Source organism: Apis cerana, linkage group LG5 (genome assembly GCF_029169275.1).
Source record: "Apis cerana isolate GH-2021 linkage group LG5, AcerK_1.0, whole genome shotgun sequence".
Classification (NCBI taxonomy): Eukaryota; Metazoa; Arthropoda; class Insecta; order Hymenoptera; family Apidae; genus Apis; species Apis cerana.
Window position 1 is genome coordinate 11245755 of NC_083856.1, and position 20537 is coordinate 11266291.

General features: G+C 48.1%; 1 protein-coding gene across 8 annotated transcripts in view; it reads right to left on the bottom strand.

The window, feature by feature from the left end:
- Positions 1-20537, bottom strand: part of LOC107997785 (nephrin) — a 153360-nt gene that overhangs the window by 35748 nt on the left and 97075 nt on the right. For 6 of the 8 annotated variants that reach the window (XM_062075259.1, XM_062075263.1, XM_062075260.1 and 3 more), the window contains 4 exons: positions 9280-9390; positions 4950-5040; positions 4779-4891; positions 2879-3045 (listed from right to left, as the gene is read on the bottom strand). In XM_062075259.1, the coding sequence (XP_061931243.1) occupies positions 2879-3045; positions 4779-4891; positions 4950-5040; positions 9280-9390 (482 nt within the window). The remainder of the gene's footprint in view (positions 1-2878; positions 3046-4778; positions 4892-4949; positions 5041-9279; positions 9391-20537) is intronic. The other 2 variants (XM_062075261.1, XM_062075265.1) reach the window with 2 other exon arrangements.

Here is a 20537-nt window from a genome sequence, read left to right on the forward strand (position 1 = left end):
AGCGGCGCGTGGAAAGGGGGTGGTGGATATGCGCGAGTCAACTAACTTAGATTTTCGCGAGGGATTCATTAAAATTCCCCGCGTTCCCCGGAATATTCGATCGGCGCGTCTCATCGGCCAATCTTCGCACGTATCCACGGGGGCCCGTCGAAGAATTTTAATTTCGCCCCCATAAAAGTTGCCAGCCCTCCCCGCAATTAGAATTCACCGAGTCCCCATCGGTGACTGTCGTTTACTCTGTTAATCAGAGCTCTTGGCGAAAGGGGTCGTGGAAGCGAGAGAGGGAGAGGGATGTTGGAGGAGCAGGTGCGAGGAGGGACGCGTCGTTAAGCGTTGCGGCCGGGTCCTCGTTAATGAACGACGCGAAATTAATTAGGGCAGCGCTAAGAGACAAGGCCCGCGCACGTGCGCCTCGTCACGCCGGCCGACCGGTTTGCATCTGCGATTCCGGATCATCGATAATGCCTCCCCGTCCCGAATGACGCGGATATCCGTCATTCTCGCGACGGATTAACTCCGAGACGGTACGAAAAGTAACGGTGCTCGTTCGTCTCGCGCGTGATATCACGTAACGGACGAAATCCATCTCCTCTTCCATCAACAGAGACGTACATCTCTCTCTCTTTCTCCGCGAGTATCCCGCGGATTACACGGCGCTATCCCAGCATACATTATCGTCGAATGCTTGAAACTCCTCTCCAGTTATGGCTCTTCGAACGGAGCGAACTCCCTTCTTTTCCAACAGCAGCAGAAATAATGCTCCTCCTCGAGAAGAATTCCCTTAAAATCCCCGCCTTCGATTCTTCTAACGATCCAGACGCGTGTTTCCTCCCCCGCGCTACGTAATGGCGCGCCCTTGTCTCGATATATATATATATACACGTGTATACGCGGGATATATCTTGGCAGGCTCGTAGCCAATGGGGACGCGACGTTATTGGAAACGTCGAATAACGCGAGTCGGGTGGGCGAGAGAGAGTTAATCCGGTGGACGGATTTATGGTTAAAATAGGGTGAAATTCGGCCGAGATTCCGATTCGGGTATAATTCCGGGTGGTTTTAACGAGAGACGATGAAAAGGAAAGAGAAAAGTTGGGACTTTGAAAAAAATATTCCTTTTTTTCCCCCCCGTTTAAAATTATAAACCCTTCTCTTTCGTATCGCTTTGCATTTAGAATTTTTATCACGTTGCAGCGAACGTATCACCGGGCCCGCCTTAAATTTGGATTTTTAGCTCGCCTCTATTTTAACAGGATATGATATTACACGAGTAATATTTAAAATATAAATTATGTATTTTGATGCTGTGTTCGCGGGCTGGTTGTTATTTAAATATCGTATGAACGCGTAAATGTATTCGCAGCTACGTGTGTTACCGGGAGCGTGGCGTGGGATACGGTAAAAATTGAATGAAATTTAAACCGTACAAATATAATCCGCATTTGATTACCGCTTCGTTTGTTCTTCGATTCGGAGGGAATAAAAATGAAAACCTTAAAATTGATAATAATTCTCTCGAAAGTCGCGAATCTATTATCCCCGATATCTCTACGTTTATTTTATTCCATTTACCTCGATTTCGATAGTCTCGATTAATTGGATCTCGAGCTGACTGTTTGATATCGTTAATAATAACGTAATGTCAATTTCACGGAGATAATTTAATTCATTTGTCGTGTTTTTTTCTCCCCCTATTCATTTTTTCGTTTGATCCATCGTTCCAATGGAATAAAAATAAATATTCGACGAAACGAAAAATCGGTGATCGGCGACGGTTTCACAACGATTTTTTTTTATTTCCTCGCTGATCGAATCGATTGTAAACTATTTAAATTTCTTTTTTTTTCTCCAACGAGTTAAAAACGAGGAATTGCTCTCACTTTTATCGCTCTCGAGCGTAACGATTCCCTTCTTTCTCAAGATCTCCCCACGCAACGGGACGAAAAAGGACGAGCGAGAAACTATTTGCTTTTCGAAGCGACGGCGATTCGGTTAAATCGTAATGGGCAATTAGCATACCGCCGATGAAAATATCTGGAGTCGACAGGTGTAGGTCGGTTAATTCAATCGAGCGCCCCTCTCGAGCGCTGCCCTCTGATCGTACCTTTCAACCCTCGTCGTTCGAACCCTCTTCCGAACCTCGCACAACTCCGACTTGCACGAATCCAATCCGTTCGAGCGTAGACAGAGAGGGAAAGAGACAGAGAGAGAGAGAGAGGAAGCGGCGCAACCGCAGATTTCCCTCCTCCTTCCATCGCCCCTCCACCAGTTCCACCATGTCTCCGTCCCGTCGCTTTGACTCTGTTTCCGTATCGAGAATCTCTTGGAAGGAAAAGATTCGCCGCCGAGGGGTATAGTTATCGGTAACCCCGAAGCGTTTCGACCTTTTCAACCGCGCCCCCCTCCTTCTTTCCCTCTTCCATCGTGTACCTGTCTCCTGAAAGGATAGGAGGGAAATCGAGGGCCGGCCGAATTCTCGCGATTCCCTCGTTAAGCCCGAGGAAGGGCTCGTTAACGGGCGGTCGCTTTCCAATTACCACCGCGTGGAAATCGCGCGATAAAATCGGCGTCTTGCGGTTTTTCGAGGCAAAGGGAGAGACGACGAGGTTGTCTTCGATCGTTGCGATTCAAAGTTGGGACGGGACGTGCGTGGGTCCAGAGAAACGGGCCAGATTAATTAACGAGGCGTGGGGGGTGTGTATAATAAGCAGCTTAGCTGTTAATTAAACGCGCTTACCTTTTGTCCTGCCCCGCGCGACAAATTTCGACGCCGCTAATTGGAATAATTGTTCCTAGTTGGGCGAATATTTTCGATCGAAACGAGTAATCTCGATCTGTGGAGGGAAGGAGACGGAAGAAGGAAGGAACGCTCTCTCACCTTGGTGTGTTTCAGCTGTCTTCTCCGCCCCTTGTACCAGGTTATCACCGCAGGTGGCCTCGAGCCCGTCGTCTCGCACTCGACCTCGTACCGTTTCCCGGCGAGCAGGGACTCGTTCCCCACTTGCTTCCTCCCCGGCCTCCTTATGGTCGTCGTCAACGGTTTCACTGCAAATCAACGGATCGGCCGATCATCGTTTCGTCCATCGATCGAAACTCCTCTCTTTTCTCTGCCCAACCGCGCTAGTCGGGCGCGATAATTAAAGCGAGCCGATAATTAAGGGGGACAAACGAGGGGATACGCGAGCCAGATGCAAATTGTGCAACATTGGTTTTGCACCGGTCGTAAAATTTGGACGGGTCGTCGATCGACTGTGCGCCAGAATCCGATTCCTCTTCTTCCTATTTCTTCCCTCTCTTCCTCGAATGGATCGAAATGGAGGAACGGAGAGGGAGAGAGATTTTTCGCAAATCATTCGCCAATTTCTTTTCGCCATTGATAACGATCGTTACACGAGGGGGTAAACATTGATTTTTCAACGCGTGTGTAAACGCGCGGAACGATACTGTTCCGGGCGACGATCGCTTTGACGGACGATAAATCCGACTATCCAATTGGCCCAATACAGGGGGCCAGATACGATCCGTTCGTGCGTGAAATATGAAAACTACGAGGACAGATCGGTGGCGTTGGGCGCATCGTTTCGTCACTTCTCGAATCTAATCGGGGGCGGTCGAACGAGTTTTCGAAATTTCTCCCTTCCTTTTTCCCCACCTATTTCTCTCCCTCTCTCGTTTCGTTTCGTTTCGTTTCGACGCGTATAATCATCGGGAGAACGATGCCCTCGAACGGGGGAGGGGAGGACTCTAGCGCGTGGCAGCATTGTATTACAAATTTTTAAACGAACGACACATCGGGACGGATCGCGCGTTCACGCAAATATTTGATTTGCCAGATTTCCGGAATCACCGGCCTTTTCGATTATCCGCAATCTCGTCCATCCTCCCCCCCTTTCCCCAACAACGGCCCGCCTCGTCACCGTTCAGGGGTTTTTTAATCTCTCTTTCGTTTTTTGTTCCACCAGCCATGAGATGAATACACGCTCGTGCATGGTCACTTGGTGCAGGTCGCGAAAATCAAAGAGCGAGCATCGATCAATCTCCCTCTCCCCTTCCTTTTCCCTCCCGTTCATCGTTCGTTTCGTTATCTCTGCGCACGAAGCGCAGAAATTTTTTCCTCCCTTTTTTCATTCGCCGCTATGATGGGTGTTCTCGTTCGCCAATAACGGGTCTTCAATTTCGTCATCCGCTTCGCCGAAAATTTCCTGACTTTCGGAACCATCGATCGTTCGCTACCTATCGTCAATCGACGATTGTCGCCGTCGCTTTTCCTTTCCTTTCCCCCGATATCTCTTTCCACGGGAACCGTATAAATATTTCGCAACGTCTCGCTCGCCCGTTTATTCGACGAGACGATAGAGCGAAATTTCCCTCCTCCTCGTTTTCCACAGTTTCCTCCTATGGCTGGCATAACCATACCGCGGATAATTGATCTATGAATTTTTCAGTTTACTCTCGGAATTAGTATTTCGCCGGGTTATCGGCGAGTTAACGAAGAATTCTAATTTCGAGAAAGCTTCCTCGTTCGTGCTTCTTTGCCTTCTTTGGCGAGAGAGAGAGAGGGAGGGGCTCGAGGCAGGATTTAATATATTTCTCGTCTTATCTCGCCTTATCTTCCCTTGAAGGCGATTCGCAGCGGCGAGGGAGCAAAGGATGTTGGCCCACTTTTGCCTGGTAGATGTTATCGGTGATGCGGGACAAGATAGGCTCTTCTCCGATTCGCTGGCCACGCGATAAGAACTCGTTTCGCGAAACATTCTCACGGAACAATTGTCACTCACGGTTAAGATCCAGGGAAACGGAGGCCTCCCTCGGCTCGATCAGGTCCGTGTTCCTCGCCTGGCACGTGTAATTCGCCCCTAGATGCGATCGCGTGATGGACTGCAGGGTAAGTCTGCCGAAAAGGAACACGATCATCGTCGTCGCCGTCATCCCGATTAAAACCAAAGTACCTGTTCTCTATCACGTCCCCGGCGTTCTTCTCGTACTCCTCGTCCTTCACTCGACCGTTCACCAACCACCGCACCACAGGCTCCGGCTTACCTGGAAAAAACAAGTTATCAGGAAACAGAGGGGGAGAGAAACGGAGAGAAAGATCGTGGCGGCGACTCGAAAGTGTGATTCTCTACTCGTGGCGAGAGAGAGAGAGGGAGGGGGCACGAAGCTACTAAAGCTACCGAGATGAGTTTTCCCCGGGAACTTTTAAATTAACCGATACCCGAGGAGTTTTGGACGCGGTACTTGAGACAAAAACTGGCGGACTTGGCCGGAGCTTCAATATCCGGCCCCCGGTTGTATACCATCCTGCTAGATCGATAAATATCAATTATAGAACGACAGATAGGAAGAACGGATCAAAGCGGTTCGAGTATCGAGTAAAAAAAAAAAAGAAAGGGAGGAAGGAAGAAAACACAACGATCCTACCCGATAGATTCATACGTAGAAAAGACCACCTCTCTCTCTCTCTCCCTCCCTCTCGCGATCGATCGCTCCGGAATTTAAACTCGGTGTACAGGTATCGGCTGGGATGATAAATAAGGGTTCTGGTCGGCGTTTCCTCGATCTCTTTAACAGGAGTCGACCTCCATATCCATATCCTGCACGGCTCGCGCGAAAGTAGCGTTTATCGGAAATAAATGGTCGGGATGGGATATATATATATCGGGCACTCGATTCGACTCGAACGTGGATAGACTCGGCGCGTATTATATCACGGATTTACATATCTCTCGCGGAATAATACGCCGCCGGTTCCGGATGCATATTTTCGTTGGAAAAGCCGGCCAGGTTGAGGTGATAAAACGGCGCCGGTGATATACGGGTGATATTACATAAGGGGCGAGAAATCGGGAAGGAAAAACTCGTTCCCCAAAAACGGGACGAGGATAATGGCTCGGGGAGAGGGGAGGCCGAGTTTCGCATTGTTATTCACGATACCGCGGTGCTCGAATCGCAATTTAATCAGGCCCCTCCCCGCGACACTTAAAATTGCAAGGCTGATCCCCTCCCTCGGCTTAGATTAACTCCGCGTAGTTGTTATTCGACGACGCTCGTCGATCCGGATTGCGTTTTAACCCGCGCCGCCTTTCTCCTGCCGTTTTAATTAGAAAACGAAGAACAGGAGGCGATAATTTTCGATCTCGCTCTCTCGATACGCACACAGCGGATGGAGTCGGTTCGTAAGGTCGTTTGCACGAGTGCTTAGAGGTCTGGCTTTAACCCTCGGCCGGGGTTAGGTCCTGGAAACGGCCCCTTGGCGTTGACTTTAACTGCCGGACTACATCCAAACTGCCTCCTCCCTTTAAAACGACGACAACACCGAGGAGGGGGCCACTAAAGCGGAGGATTTTAATCCGCGGGTACCGGACGATATCTCGCAGGATTAGGGGGGGATCCACTCTTGGCCCCCGCATCTAACAAGTTTACCGTCAGGTTCGAACTCTACTCAAGGCAAATACCGCCACTCTCCAGAGATTCTTGGCGAGGGAGAGTTTCTCCTTCCCCACGGGGCCCCTTTATTCAATCTTGCGCCCTATTCCAAACCCCCGGCTCTCTTCATTTCATCGCCTCCTTGATTCGAGACCTCTTGATTTAGGATTATCGGAGAAGGAAGTGTCGATAAGCTCGACTTACCGTCTCTGCTCTCCCTTTAACGAATATATATATATATATACACGTGTATAGATATCGCGCTCTAGGAAATTTCGAATTGTATATCCGAGTCGAGGGAAGATTTAATAACCTGTGTTTAAGCTAATAATAGATAAAACTTAACGGACAGTAAAACTCCGAATGTGAGAGATTAAAAATTCTTGTGAAATTTAAATCAACCGGGTCGAGTTGGTAATCTGAGGGGGAAAATTCGACTGGAACCGGATTCATCCTATATAATAAATAATTTTTAATATCCTTTATGGTTGCCGCAGTTTCGCGGGGGAGGATTGAAAAATAAACATTGGCCGCACTCGGCCGATACGACGCGGAGATAGATCGCGATCCACCGACGCACCTCGGGGAAATAGGCAAAGTGCATCGTGCGGAGGGGGGAAAAGGAATCTCTCCTCCTTGCGCTCGATAATTATCCCCCGAGTTTACCGCGTGAAACTGGCTCGTAATCCTCTCGATCATCCGACTCGAAACTATTCTCGACGCAGCCCCTCTTTTGGAATTTCGTGCGTGCGAAGGGTGCTCGAGAGGCCAGCGAGAGAGCTTTTAGGCGCGGTTCGTACACACCCTCGAGTAGGACCCTCGATTCTTTCCGGGCACGAAGCCGAGTAATTGGCAGTAAATCCCGCGGGCGGTCGTAAAATTTTCTCACCGCTCTGTTCCCATAAATTATAGATAACGCAACGGGACGGGTTGGAGGAGAGTTAGGCCCAAGTTGTAAATCGCGTATAACGGAGCGGTTGAGAGACCGAATGCACGATCGGAAAGGAGAGATCTCATTTTCGTGGCCAATTACGACTCGAGAGGCAAGGGATAGTATTTGGGATAATATTTGTCCTTCCCTTTTTTTTAAAACCGTGCCCAGCCAATGAAAATTAACGCGTGCTTCTCGGAATTTCCAACGACGACAAATCCGACACGAAGAAGGAACCGGGCGGAAAAATAAAATTGAGGCTAAATTATTCATCCGCGAAATAACGTTTTTCTTTTTTCGTCCACCTCCTCCTCCTCCTCCGCACGAGGGGGAACAAACAGAATCGATATCGAATTTCGAAACGTACAAACACGCAAAGTGGACGGGGATGAATACGAGAGGGCGGCGATAAAGTATGGATTTTTTTTCTTCCTTTCCCTTTTTTCCGCCACGGCCGCCCCCTCACACGTACGTGCATATAGCAACGTCTCGTTTGAATAATCGGATCTAACGTTCGTATCGTTCGCGGCCCAGAGATAGCTTTTCTCCCGTAAATAAGCTGCATCGTCGATTCCCCGCATTAACATTTAATCGGTAAAGTATAGGCGTAATTTCGCACCGGGGGGCGGCCATTTTCGATTGAATTGCAAATCTTGGCCGGTGGATACCGCGGTGGAAAAGTTGTCGCGGCCTCCCCCCCTTTAAGAAGGGAGCCGAGAGGGAGGGAGGGAGGGCGAAACTTTGTCGGCGGAATCGAATAAACATCAAAATCGCGAAATTTCGCTTTGTGCCGGCCGGAAACGATATCGGTTATCGATACACCGACCGGTCTCGGATACATAAATTTCCAAACTGTTCGAATCGTCGCGCGTTGGAAAATAAAAGGAGACGAGACAGAGAGAGAGAGAGAGGGAGAAAGAAAAATAAAAAGAACAGCTCGATCGAAAGGGAGGGGAGCGAGGGGAACGCCTCCCCCTTCCCATTCTTCCGTCCCTGTTTAAAGACGATTTACAATTAAATGAAAATTCTCGGGGATCGTTTGCAGAGGGAGCCCCGTATTGTTAAGGATAAGCCGATCTTCTCGATATTCAATTTATACGCCGCAGTGCGTATGATCGATGCGCGGCATCGATGCAATTCCCATCGAATATGCATACGCCGGCTATTTCCCGGCTACGAATTTCGATGTATTCATCGAGCGTAGGGATCGAGCCATGAGCATTGAATCCCCCCGTGTTTGTTCCTGCATAGATGTTCGATTCGCGGATATAAATATATATATATATATATACGCGTATACAGAGTCTTCCAACCATCGTCGTCTGTTTATTTTTTATTATCGTTGTAATTCCGTCCGGTGATATGCCATGAAAAATCCGACGACACGGAGGGGGCACCACCTTAACCGTATTTAATCTCGGAGGCGAGGTCTAGAGAGAGAGAGAGGAGAGAGGGAAGAAATAATCTTTTAAGGCAGCCGAGAGAAGTTGGCGCAGTTATAAACAGAAATTTAGATCCAGTTGCCAAAGTAAACAGCGGAACCTTGGTAGTTTGCCGCTTCCTCTCTCTCTCTCTCTCTCTTCTATTCCACTCGAGAAACGCTCGATCCTCCTGCAAGAGCGGCCCGCCGCGTGTTCTTCCGAACGTGCAACTTTTCACTTAGCTCTCCCTTCGTCGATAAAAACTTGGCTGATCTAATATAACCGGGTGTACACCGGTGACTCGCTCCTCCACCTTCTCTCGCGATTCTTCATTCCCTTTCAACGATCCAACTTGGATCCAATCCGGTTAAACACCGGTTAAGTGGGAGGGGAGGATCTCTTGGGACGGATTTCGATGATAATAATTATTGATCATTCGATCAAAGTTTACATTGAGAGGAAAGAGGACCACGCGCGTAATTTCACGCGCCCGTTACTTACCGCCGGTGACGCGACACGTCAAAGAGGGGGTGTCGCCCTCCTCGTAGGGCCCCGCCGTCCCGTTCACTATCCTCCCCCACTGGTCCAGAATGGTGGGCTGCTCCGGCGGCACTGGAACAGACAGAGAGGAGAAAGAAAATTCTCAAGTGGGGGTTGGAGAGGATCGATGGAAAACGTTAAAGAGTGATTTCCCCTCGCGACGAGAAAATTCGTATCCCGCGCCTTTCGCTGTCGGGCTAGGTGTGTACGATCGTGCCCGGATTAAACGGGGACGATATTTTTTGCCCGGGAATATTTCCGTTTCTCCGAAAAAACCGAGAGGTCGGATAAACCAACCTAGATATTTCTCTCTCCCCTTTTTTTCGTTATTTTTCCCAACTTGCTCCGCACACGTCCAAACGCTATTCGACGCTTTATCAGCGAGCTTACCTGCTACGAGACACACCTACCTTTTGTTCCTCTCTCTCCTCTTCCCCCCCTCGTTATCGTCCCGTTTAGTCGATAAGTTTATTCCAAACTTATATTTCTATGTACGTCCAAATGAATATATATATATATGTATGTATCTTTGGTCGAAACGTTTTTATTTGTTGCGATATTACATCGCGATATTAAAAGTTTCCCGTACTTTTTTCCTCTCCCATCTTTTCGAACCAAAGTTCGAAAGCTTCGAGCTGCAAACTTTGTTGCATGGAATTCATAATTAAGGGAAGAATAGCGAGATACTTTTTAAAATAGCGAGGAAAAAAGGAACACGATCCGACGACGAGGATCGAGAACGTATCACGATATATTGTTCCTAGATCGCGCGTTTTTATTTCTCTTTTTTATTTTTTCCATTGTAATTTTTTGCCTAACATCGGAATCGTCGGTCGATGCACCGCGTATATCCAATGTTATTCGAAGCCGAAAAATGTACAGGCTGGAACCGTGATTCTTTTTTTTTTGTTCCCGATTTTGGTGGAAAAATAACGGAGAAGAGAGAGAGAGAGAGAGAGAAGAAAGACAAGGAAATAGAAAAAAAATATAGGTTGGCAAAACGATTATCGGACGAATTTTTGGAGAATACCGGTTTCCGCGGATCGATACCAAGATCGCTGGTCACTCAAAAAATTGCTTTAAGCGGATATAGCGAACGGTTATTCGATTCTGTTCGAACGGAACGATCGAGCCTCGAGTCGTAAACTGCGCCAAATCCGAAATAACGTTACGGTCCTTGCGGACCGGCCGAGATATATTCGCCTAAGCTCCTTCCGTGAATCGTAAATTCCGATCGAAAAAGGAAAAAACGGGATTAAAACGGTCTGTCCATCGATTTCTTCATACAATAATCTCGCCTATTTACGACCCTTTCTTCCTTTCAATTCAATTAAAATGTAAATCTAATAAGGAACGCGTAGATTCTTCGTGATGGGGGAACATGATGGGGAAAACAGGGGAGGAGGGGATCTACAGATTGTAAAGCAGTTTAATCAAGCAGCAAAAGGGAGATTCTCCGTTGAAAACTCGTTTCTATGACCGCGATCAAATTTTATCCCTACGTGTAACGCGCGCGTGTAAAGCATTTACGTATCCGTGTATCGGTCGTTTTTCGATCCATAATTGCCAGTATCGGTGAAAAAGCAGAGCGGGATTCCACGCCTGTGCCGTCGCAACGCGCCCAATCGATTGATTGATCACGTCCTTCGGACGGGTGTCGAGTCCTAGGCGCGAGATGAAAAAAAACCAGAGGCGAATAAAATCGGGAGGAATCGATGCGCTCGACGAAACGGTCGACTTTGAATACGGAGAATACATCGAGACGTTGGCTGCAGAGAAGGGTGGAGCACTGAGAAGAGAGAGAGAGAGGGAGAAGGGATGGCGAAAGATGTAGATGGGGGTTGTAATGGCAATTACCAGCGGTAATCAATGGACCTCGCTCAGGCTGTGCCGATAATTTCAGGGCTGGATGGAAAATAGGCACCCCTGTGTAGCATAGCTGCGCATATATCTGAGGCTGCCCTCGCTTTACGCGTATTCCACTAACCATGGCCATTCAATTCTCTCTCTCTCTCTGTCGCAACCTCTGACGGCCAATTTAGCAGCGCACAGCTTTGTATCACCTTGAGTGTCGCTCCATTTTAAACATGCCGAATCCACGCCCTCAACGTGTTCAACCGCGACAGACTTAATCCGTTTATGATAAATTTAACGGGCAATAAAGCCTGTGCAAGCTTCTTCTTTAAGGGAGGATTAACTCGTGGATTAATGTATTATCGTACTCGAAAAGGTAACGGCCTCTCGAACGATACTTTATTTACATCTCTTTAATCGTATTAATGCGGAACATCGGAAATAAACGTAAAGTATAGAATCGTCGATCGATCCTATCGGAAGTTTGCTAAAAATAGCGATAACCAGCTCGATTTAATACAATTCCGTTTCATTCGATCGTTAATTTCGATGCACAATTTTTTTCTATCCAAATCCGTCCCACGAATATTTATATGTATACTCGATCCACGATTGAACCAATCGATCGCTATAGAACGAGTATTTTTTAATTTCCAGCGTTTCCGATTTAAAGGATGGAATAATACTCGAGTTATTCGTGCGGTAGCAAGAAAAAAAGAAAAAAGGAAAAAGAGAGCGGTACGAGGAACGCAGGTGGAGGAATGTCGGAGGTAGCGGCGCAATTTTAATCGAGTTAATTTCGAGTACGCGTGCCTCGTATATCCGTGGATCTCGTTCTCAGAAATCCGATTCCATTCCAACGCGTGGACAATCGGCCATCTCCCCCTTCTTCCTTCTTTTCCCCTTTTTCGAGAACAGGGGTTACAACGATCGTTGGTTGCAGCGTCCACGAAATTGGACGGCGTTATGGTGGAAAATTAGCGCGAGCGACGAATGGAAACGTTTATTTCGGAAACCGCATTGCGTGGATCCGAGAAAATGCGGTTCGCCAACTTTATCCCTTCCTTCCTCTTTCCCCTCCATATTTTACCTGCATCTCGAACGAAGGAGGCGCCGTTCTCGACGTCCAAATTACGCTTCGAATTCGACCGTTGAAAACGGTCGCGCTTAAACCGGAGTTCAACGTCACAATTCTCGTTCCGACTCCTTCCTCTCGTTTCATCGATCGATTACACCGAAGAACGAAAGAGAGAAGGCTGGCAAGTCTCGGCGTGAATCGCCGGTTGAGGGAAACAGCATGCGGCGCATCGACGGATAGGAGCTGCCGCTATTAAGTCAGACAACTGGGAAGCGTGTTAAATTTCAAGGGAATGGCTCCCCGATAATAGTAACAGGCGAACGGTGTCGGAACGAGCAGAAACATTATCGTGAGTGGCGAGAGGGAAAGAGAGAGAGAGCGGTCGGACGGGCAAGCTTTAAGATCCGACGGAGTAGAAATTGGAGTAGATTCTCTCTTCGGCTTATCGACACGCAAGATATATCTCTCTCTCTCTCTATCGAGGATCTTCGCTCCATTGATCTCCGGCTTTGATCAACCCCGTAAACGACCGCTTCTTCCGCTCCGCTTTTTAAATATTTAAGGATCTATCCCGATTAAATGGACGCCCGTCACGCTCCAATTAATCGGCCGCCACGAAATTTTAAATAATCCAATCCGCCGAGCTTGTATAAATACGCGCCGACGAGTACATATAATATATATATATATATGTATGTATACCGTGGAAATAGCCGAGGAGGAGGTCGAAAATATAAAACTATAAAAGCGAAATCGATCGCAGAAAAATGGGTGGAGGTGGGGGGAGAAACGACCCACTGACCCGACAGAGGAGAACGATCGCATCTTCGTACACGAAATTATGCAAAATTCGCTTATTATTCCCTTCCTCCTCTCCTTTCCCGAATTTCGAAACTCGATATCGGATCGGGGATCAATTAAAATATTTTCTTTTTCGTTATTCATCGAGTCGGGATCGGGTTTACGATTTATGGAATACACTTCCGCATAATAATTATATGCCATTGGTTGCTCGATCGAACAATTCTTTATTTGCATTTTTATTGTTCCACGGCGTGGCTGTGTGTCAGGAGGAAAAAAAATCGGCCGACCAGCGGAATAACAAATGCGCCGTTGAATAAACGGTTTAATAAATACCGCGGCCACCAAACATTTTTCCACGCTCTCCCTCCATTTTTCTTATTCCTCGTTTCGTATCCATCTATGGATTCGTGGAAAAAGGAAAAGGAGAAGAGCGAATCGTTACATCTCCCCGCTTCAACAGTCGATTTCGTCGAAATCGATCCCCATCCAACGATTACCATCCGTAACGTAACGTTACCCCGTTTCTGCGATGCAGAAACCGCATCGTTCTTGCAAATACGACTTTTACGCTCTTGCCTTACGTCTCTTCCCTTCCTTTTTCCTTTCTTTCTTTCTTTTTCTCCCCCTCTCCTCTCCCCTCCGCTCCCCCAGTCTTTCTTCGCCGCGCTTTGCTCCTTTTCTTCTTTTTCTCTTTCTTTTCCCCCGTCTGCGGCAATCTTGGATTATCCTCTCGCGCGCGACCATCTCCAAAGGAACGAGCACGAACACACCCACCTAGAGGAAGGGAGCCCTGGAGGAGAGAACGGAAATTCTGCCTCCATCCGGGAGAAAAATCACTTGCCTCGGTCTATATATATGTTTAAAACGCATCATACTTTGGCGAATGGACGGGCTGGGAAAAGTATCCGCGATTAACGCGTTCCTTTTCAAGCAGCGGAGATGGAATTAAATTTAAGGACCCGTGTCAAATTTTTCGTCAATTTCCACATCCTTCCTTCTCCGCGGATTAACAACCGAGCTATTCGAGATCTCGAAATTTGACGTTTGCTCGTCGACGTTGAAATTTCGTTGGAAAAATTTACGGAGGGAGGTCAATTTCCAGAAATTTCCTCGGATTTTGAACGGAGATCCAACGGGAAATTAGCCAAGATTTCGATAAAAACGTGAAATTTTATTTTCAAATTGGTCGAGAAAGCTAGCATCTCGAGAATCCACGAAAATTCGAGTCTCTCTTCCTTTCCCTCCCTCGATCGACATCGCCGCCGGACGATAAAAATAATGAGGAGGATTGTATCGGGAGAAAGAGTAACGTCTCTGTCGTTCCGTTTCCAATCTGTTTTGTCCGCCCGACGTTCGATCGTTAATCAAACAGCTCTCCTTTATTGGCTCTGCTGGAAAACGAGCGAGAGAAAGAGAGAGACGGAATAAAAGTTTGAACGGTTTCGAGCGGTGTAGCGACATCCGTTTCGACAAAGCGAATGCACGAGAGAAATAAAACGAAATTTTCGCGGTCTCGAGACGAAAACACGGAAACTCGCGAACGCTTCCGAATTAATTTGCATCTCCTCGCTCCTTCTCGACCTCTTCGCGGCCAATTGTGAAAAGTTAAATTCGCACGAGGGGGCCAGGTACACGAGTTTCCACTATCGTCGCTGAATTCGAACGGACCGCGAGCTCCGTACACCGTGTCGTGCCGTTTTAAAATATTCGTTGGAGTGATCGACGCCAAGGGATTGGACGAACGAACGTACATACGTACGCTTTCGAGAGGAATCGCCGCAACTCGTGCGCGAAACGACCGTTTCTCCCGTTCGGGAGGAAAGGGAGAAAAGAGAGGAAGGTCGTTCGATAATTGGAGTCGATTCAGCACGAAACGTTACTCTTAAAAAGCGAGCGCGGGATAAAAGGGGGACTTTGTCGTATCTCGCAATCGAATAATTGGAGAGATACGACTTTTCAATTTTTCAAGTACGATTTTTCCCAAGAAATATTTATAATAATTAACATTTCGGCCCCCTCCTCACACGATCGCTTTTTGAAAGGAGCGAGAACCAGACGAGGGAGATTGGAAGAAGTAAACCAATGGGGCAAGGAGAAGAAGGGGGAAGAAGAGAAGAAAGAGCGAAAGGAAGGCAGGCTGGCTACCGAGCCGTCCTCCCCCGCCCCTCCCTCATCTTCCGTGTTCCGGACGATTTGAATAAGCTTCGCAAGCCCGAAGCTTGGCCGAGTTGAAAAGCCGCGCGATGTTTGCCGAATGCCACTTCGTATGCCGGCAGCGCAGACCCAACAGCGACGTTTTTTAAGCGCGCGAGCATTTTCCATACGTGCCCTCCCTTCTCCGACAAAACACGCTCCCGCCGATAACCACCCAAGGCTGTTTCCCTCCCAACTTATTCACTCACGATCGATATTAGACTCGAGTCGTCCCGGAATTTATTAAATTGCAACTTCTCCACCAAAATTTCGTTTCGAGTCATCGACGACGATCTCCTTTATCCTCAGCCCTACCTTTCCTTCCGCTCGATCGTCTCCCCTCCCTCTTCGACCCACTTCTCCGCCGATGACTGTTCCATTACACACGCCGCTACGTCAAAAGGTGCTTGTTAAATTTTTACGGCCACCAGTTTTCCCGAGGATATCCTCCCCGATATCCTTTTAACATTGTCCGGATAATTCGCCATCTTCCGCTAATTTATCTTCCCCCCCGATTTTCCACCAGAAAAGGGCGACACTGTTTTATCGATCCAACCATCAAACGATTAATTTTCGAAAGTGCACGTACGAGGAAACGCGAAAAATATCGGAGGAAAGTTTGGTTGTTCCGCGCGATGCGGATGGAAACGAGGGGGAGAGGAAGATCGCAAGGAAGGTAAGACGAGGGAGAAGAGGTCAACGGACAAAAGGCTTTCTCGTTTGACAGGGTATAAAAGGGAAGATGGCTAGGAATTCTCGATGACTCGCGTCGCCTTTCATCTTTCCACGTCGCGAGGAGGGGGGCTCGCGTCTTTTGGACGCGGTTCTTAGCTCGGAACAACGTCGATTAGCCGGGATTCCGCGAAAAGGGAACCCTCGTGCCACGCCTCCGCCGGTTCGAATTATATATATATTCTTTTCGAGCCGATAAGTCAAAGCGGCGGACGTTTTAATTATAGAGAGATATCGCGAGGCGGGCGGAAACGCTAAACGTCTATCCTCTCGTTAATTTCGCCTTCCCTCTCTCTCCCTTCGCGTTTTTATCCGGACAGAGATTGAATTATGATCGCCGCGCGGTATCGTTGCCGCCGATTAATCTTCGATTATCGTCCGGGGTCGTTAAGGGACGCGCCAAGTCGACGAAAGAATCGTAAAATATATTATCGCCCCTCTACTAGTATCATATATATATATATACACACGTAGATGGAAAAAGGGAAATAACTAATGCGAGAGATAATGGCGGAAGCGACTCGATCTTCTTCGTTTCGTTTCGATTCGTTCGAGCGGCTCTGATCGATCGATGAGAAAGATGACGATCAAAAATGATCCCTTTATCGCGAGGAAACGAGCTCGCGTTCCATAAATCACCGCGAATCGCTTAACGCGCCGTCTTTTCCCCGACGCTTCGCCCTCTCCCTCGCTGCGGGACGGGGTGGTCGAAAAACAAGGGAGGAGTTTTTTCGCTGACCGAGGGCGATGGCGGGTTTTCCAATTTCGGAGAGCAGCCCTCCCCCTTATATTTCTGACGCGACGGACAGATTTCTCGGGATAACGCGAAGGGGAGCAAGGGTCGGTAAGAATAATGCGGGCGTTTCCAAAAGTTGTGGGCGGGATTCGCCGCTCGAAATGGATTTTCGCGAGTTTTCCACGGGGTGTGTATATATAGGTGGGAATATAAAAAGTGGCCGCGATTCGTATAAAGTGATTTTAAGTGAGAGCCAGCTCGCCGTTTTCCAGCCGGGAAAAGTTCGCTTCCGTTGAGATATGGCTGCAAATATTAAAATCTGGTGGCCGGTCGTCAGGCTTCCAGCTTTATGCACCCTCCGCCTCGCCGCGGAATATCAGCGCTTCCCATCCCCCTTCGACCAGGGATTTCTCTATCCCCCCCTTCCTCCTTTACTTCTCCCTCACCCGGAAATGGAAGATTACGTCCAAGAGAAATAATTCCCTTCGACCGATCGGGAAAATCGATTTCTCTAAATTTCTCGGAGAAGCGGTCGGGAAGGAGCTCGCTGCGCCCTAAGAATCTCGTTAGATAATGATTGCTTTCTTTTCCAAATGTCTCGAGAACGATGATCCGATCGGCGAAGAATTCCGGCGAGGGAACGTGGAGAAGGAAGAGAGTTTCGCGTGTGTGCCACGGCGAGGAAAATTTTGTGTACTTATCGAGTTATGTACTCGCTTCACGTTCGTCGGATGTATCGAGCCAATTTAGGCGTCTGCAGTCGGATCGGGGCTGAAACGAGGCCAGAGCGGAGGCGGCGCACGGAAGAGCCGATTTCTACGTCAATATTTGCGAAACATTACGCTACGACGACGCGGCACACGTACCTCGGGAAACTCGTGTCCCGAAACACCTTCCCTCCGCGAATCATCGAGTCACCGCCCGCATCGGCGTCCATTAACGCGAAGAAATCGTGGCGATCGATTAATCTTCGGGACGCAACCGCTCCCTCGTCCAATTCTAATTACATTCGAGAGCGGGGACGTTCGGCGGTTAGGGTGCAGGTGCTGGTGGCAAACAGGTGGCAATGCTCGCCTCACGAGGGGAACTAACGCGATTACCGCCCGTTTTTGGCTACCCGCGCTTGTGCTTCCGATATCCCCTCCTCCTTTCTTCCTCCCTTCTGCGAACGAATGGGTAAGAAAAGGAATCCAGCGTGCGCAACTTTTTCGAAGAGGGAATGAACGCAGTCGTAAAACACTTTTGCCGGAAGGAACAGAGCGACACGTTTGCCGAGTCGTGCGTTTTACTCGATCTCGGCGGGAGGGGGAAGGTTGAATCGAGAAGAAGCGTATCTGGGAAAGTTTCTTGGGGAGCGTTGCCGCCCGAGTCTCTCTCCACTTGGAATAATTCGCGTAGTTAGCGGCCGCCAGTTTATCACACGGTGGGTGACAACGCTCGCTCGTTCCGACGCCCTGTTAGCCCGCAACTCCGCTGTCGGCGCGCGCATAGTTCGCCAAGATCGCGCCGAGTGCGAAGTAAGCGTCGTCGGAGGTGTTCCGGAAATCGTGCCGCATTCCTGTAAAACTACCTCAACGAAATATCACGCGATGCGCTTTGTAAAATATCGACATTTTTTTAATTCAAATTCTTAAAAATAATCATATCAACAATTCATTTACCAACTCCTATAAATATCAATTATAATATTTTATCTATTGAATATTGACATTGCATTCTGATCGATTACTAATATCACAAAAGATATAAATTCAGGATGATTATTTCGATTAATTCATGTAAATGGAGCTTCATTTTACTTTGTAACAATGTATATTCGTATTAGACGAAATATATTTTATTGTTCGTATAAATTATCTAGTGTTTGAGGAATTGGTATTATAATTTCAACAGGTCAAATATCATATTGAGGTGCAACAGTGATTACCAATCTATTATTCCTTATATCGGTGACACAATTGTTTCATGAATTGGATTTCGCAATTAAGAAACGGGGAGATATCCTCAAAGCGTGTACGAAGAATCGGATATTTTTTCTCCTCGCCGATAAAATCGCAAAACGATTTCTCTCTTTCTCCTTTCTTTCGCGATGCGCGCAACGTGCAGGTTTTAATCTGCTCGGCCGAGATAGCGGGGAGTGTATTCGCCAGGATTTAAGATGCCTCTCCCTTTATTGTTCCAAGCTCTACGGGGAGCGTCGTCGATCTTTCCTTATTCGGGAAAAATCTAAAAATTTTCCACTTCTCCTCTGGCGAAATTCAAAATTCGCTCCAATACCCGTGGAATAAATTTGACCATCTTTCCAATTTTCCAGTCGCGAGAGATGCGGCCGAGGAGGATTTACGCCCGGCTCGTAAATTCATACGGCTTCGCGCCGATATTCGTGCAACATCTCCGACAGATCCATCCATTCCGAAGGAGGCCCTCGACGTTTTCCCTTTTCTTTTCACTCAAGAAGGAAGCGGCACGCGTGTAATCGCCGGTGGATCGATTAATTCGATCCGTGGAGAGTCCAGTTAGCCGTGGAGTATCATCGAGAGTGCTCGCGATTCAATTTATACGGTATTCGTACGAGAGGAGGGGTCGATTATTCTCGCCGCAGAGAGGCTCGATTACGCGGTGCAGCCATCTCCGCCGATGGACGCCCAACTTTTTCCTTTTCTCCCCCTCGCTCTACTATTTTTCTCCATTAGTCGGCGCGTGGAACACAGCCCTACACCTGCCTCGGCTGGGAAAAGGGTTGCCGACCTCGGGAACAAACTTCCCGTACGGGGGCAGGGAAGCGTGTGCGCATGTGAGGTAAAAAGCCCGGAAAAAATTGCTGCTCCACGCTTCTCGAGTGAAATTGCCGCTCGTTCGAACAAAGAAGAGTTATTTAACCGATCTCAGAGATCCTCTTCCGATCATCCTCCGCTGTATCGTTTCGATACTCGCGTGTTTCGTTAAAAGATCGGGTGAGTTGTGCAGAGAGGGGAGGGACGTTAATGCAAATGGAGGGTCGGGGAGAGAAAGGGAAATAAAAGGAGGGAAGGTTAATTAAGGGAAAACTTAACGACGGGGTTGGTCCAGCCCAGCCCCATTTCTCTTCCTCCCTCCACTTTCACTCGAGTTCAACGTAGAAAGTTGGATTTTTGAAATTCTAATTCGGCCTAATCTGCTCCGGCGATTCCTCTCCGAGGAAGACACAGGGAAGGAAAGAAAGGCTTCTTTTCGTTCGAAAGGTTCTCGAAGAGGAGAGATTCCGCGATGGACTCGAGAGACACCCCGTGCGCGGCCAGCATCCACCTATAGAAGCAGAACTAATTGCGCTGTATTTAATTAAGCCGCGGATTATTTCCTTAACGAGGGCAGATCCTCCATTCTTCCTTCCACCCGCCTCACCCTCCGCTCCCACCTTTCACAATTTTCCATCTCCTCCCTCGCCAACAACCGAGTTTCTCCACCTTCTGCCTCTCCCCCTCGCCCTTAACTTTTATCGGCGGGCAAAAACCGTCCACTTTCCCCGCATGTCGACGATCCATTCGAACGACGGAAAGATGATCGAGCTCTCCTCCCTTTAACTCGGACGGCCTTTTTCTAGAATCGCGCGAACGCCGCTGTTTAATGGAAAATTGCGCTCACACCCAGTTCTTCTTTCCCTTCTTTAATACCATCGCAGTTACTCTATTTATGAATGGAACGTCCTCCGGAATACGGATGTTCGCTCGACTCCTTTTATCGGCCACTGCGAAGCGAAGACGTTTGCGAGAGGAAGAGAAAGGAAACAATAGAGAGGGAGGAAACTCAAAGTCTCAAGTTTGCTGGAACACGAGAAACAAGTAG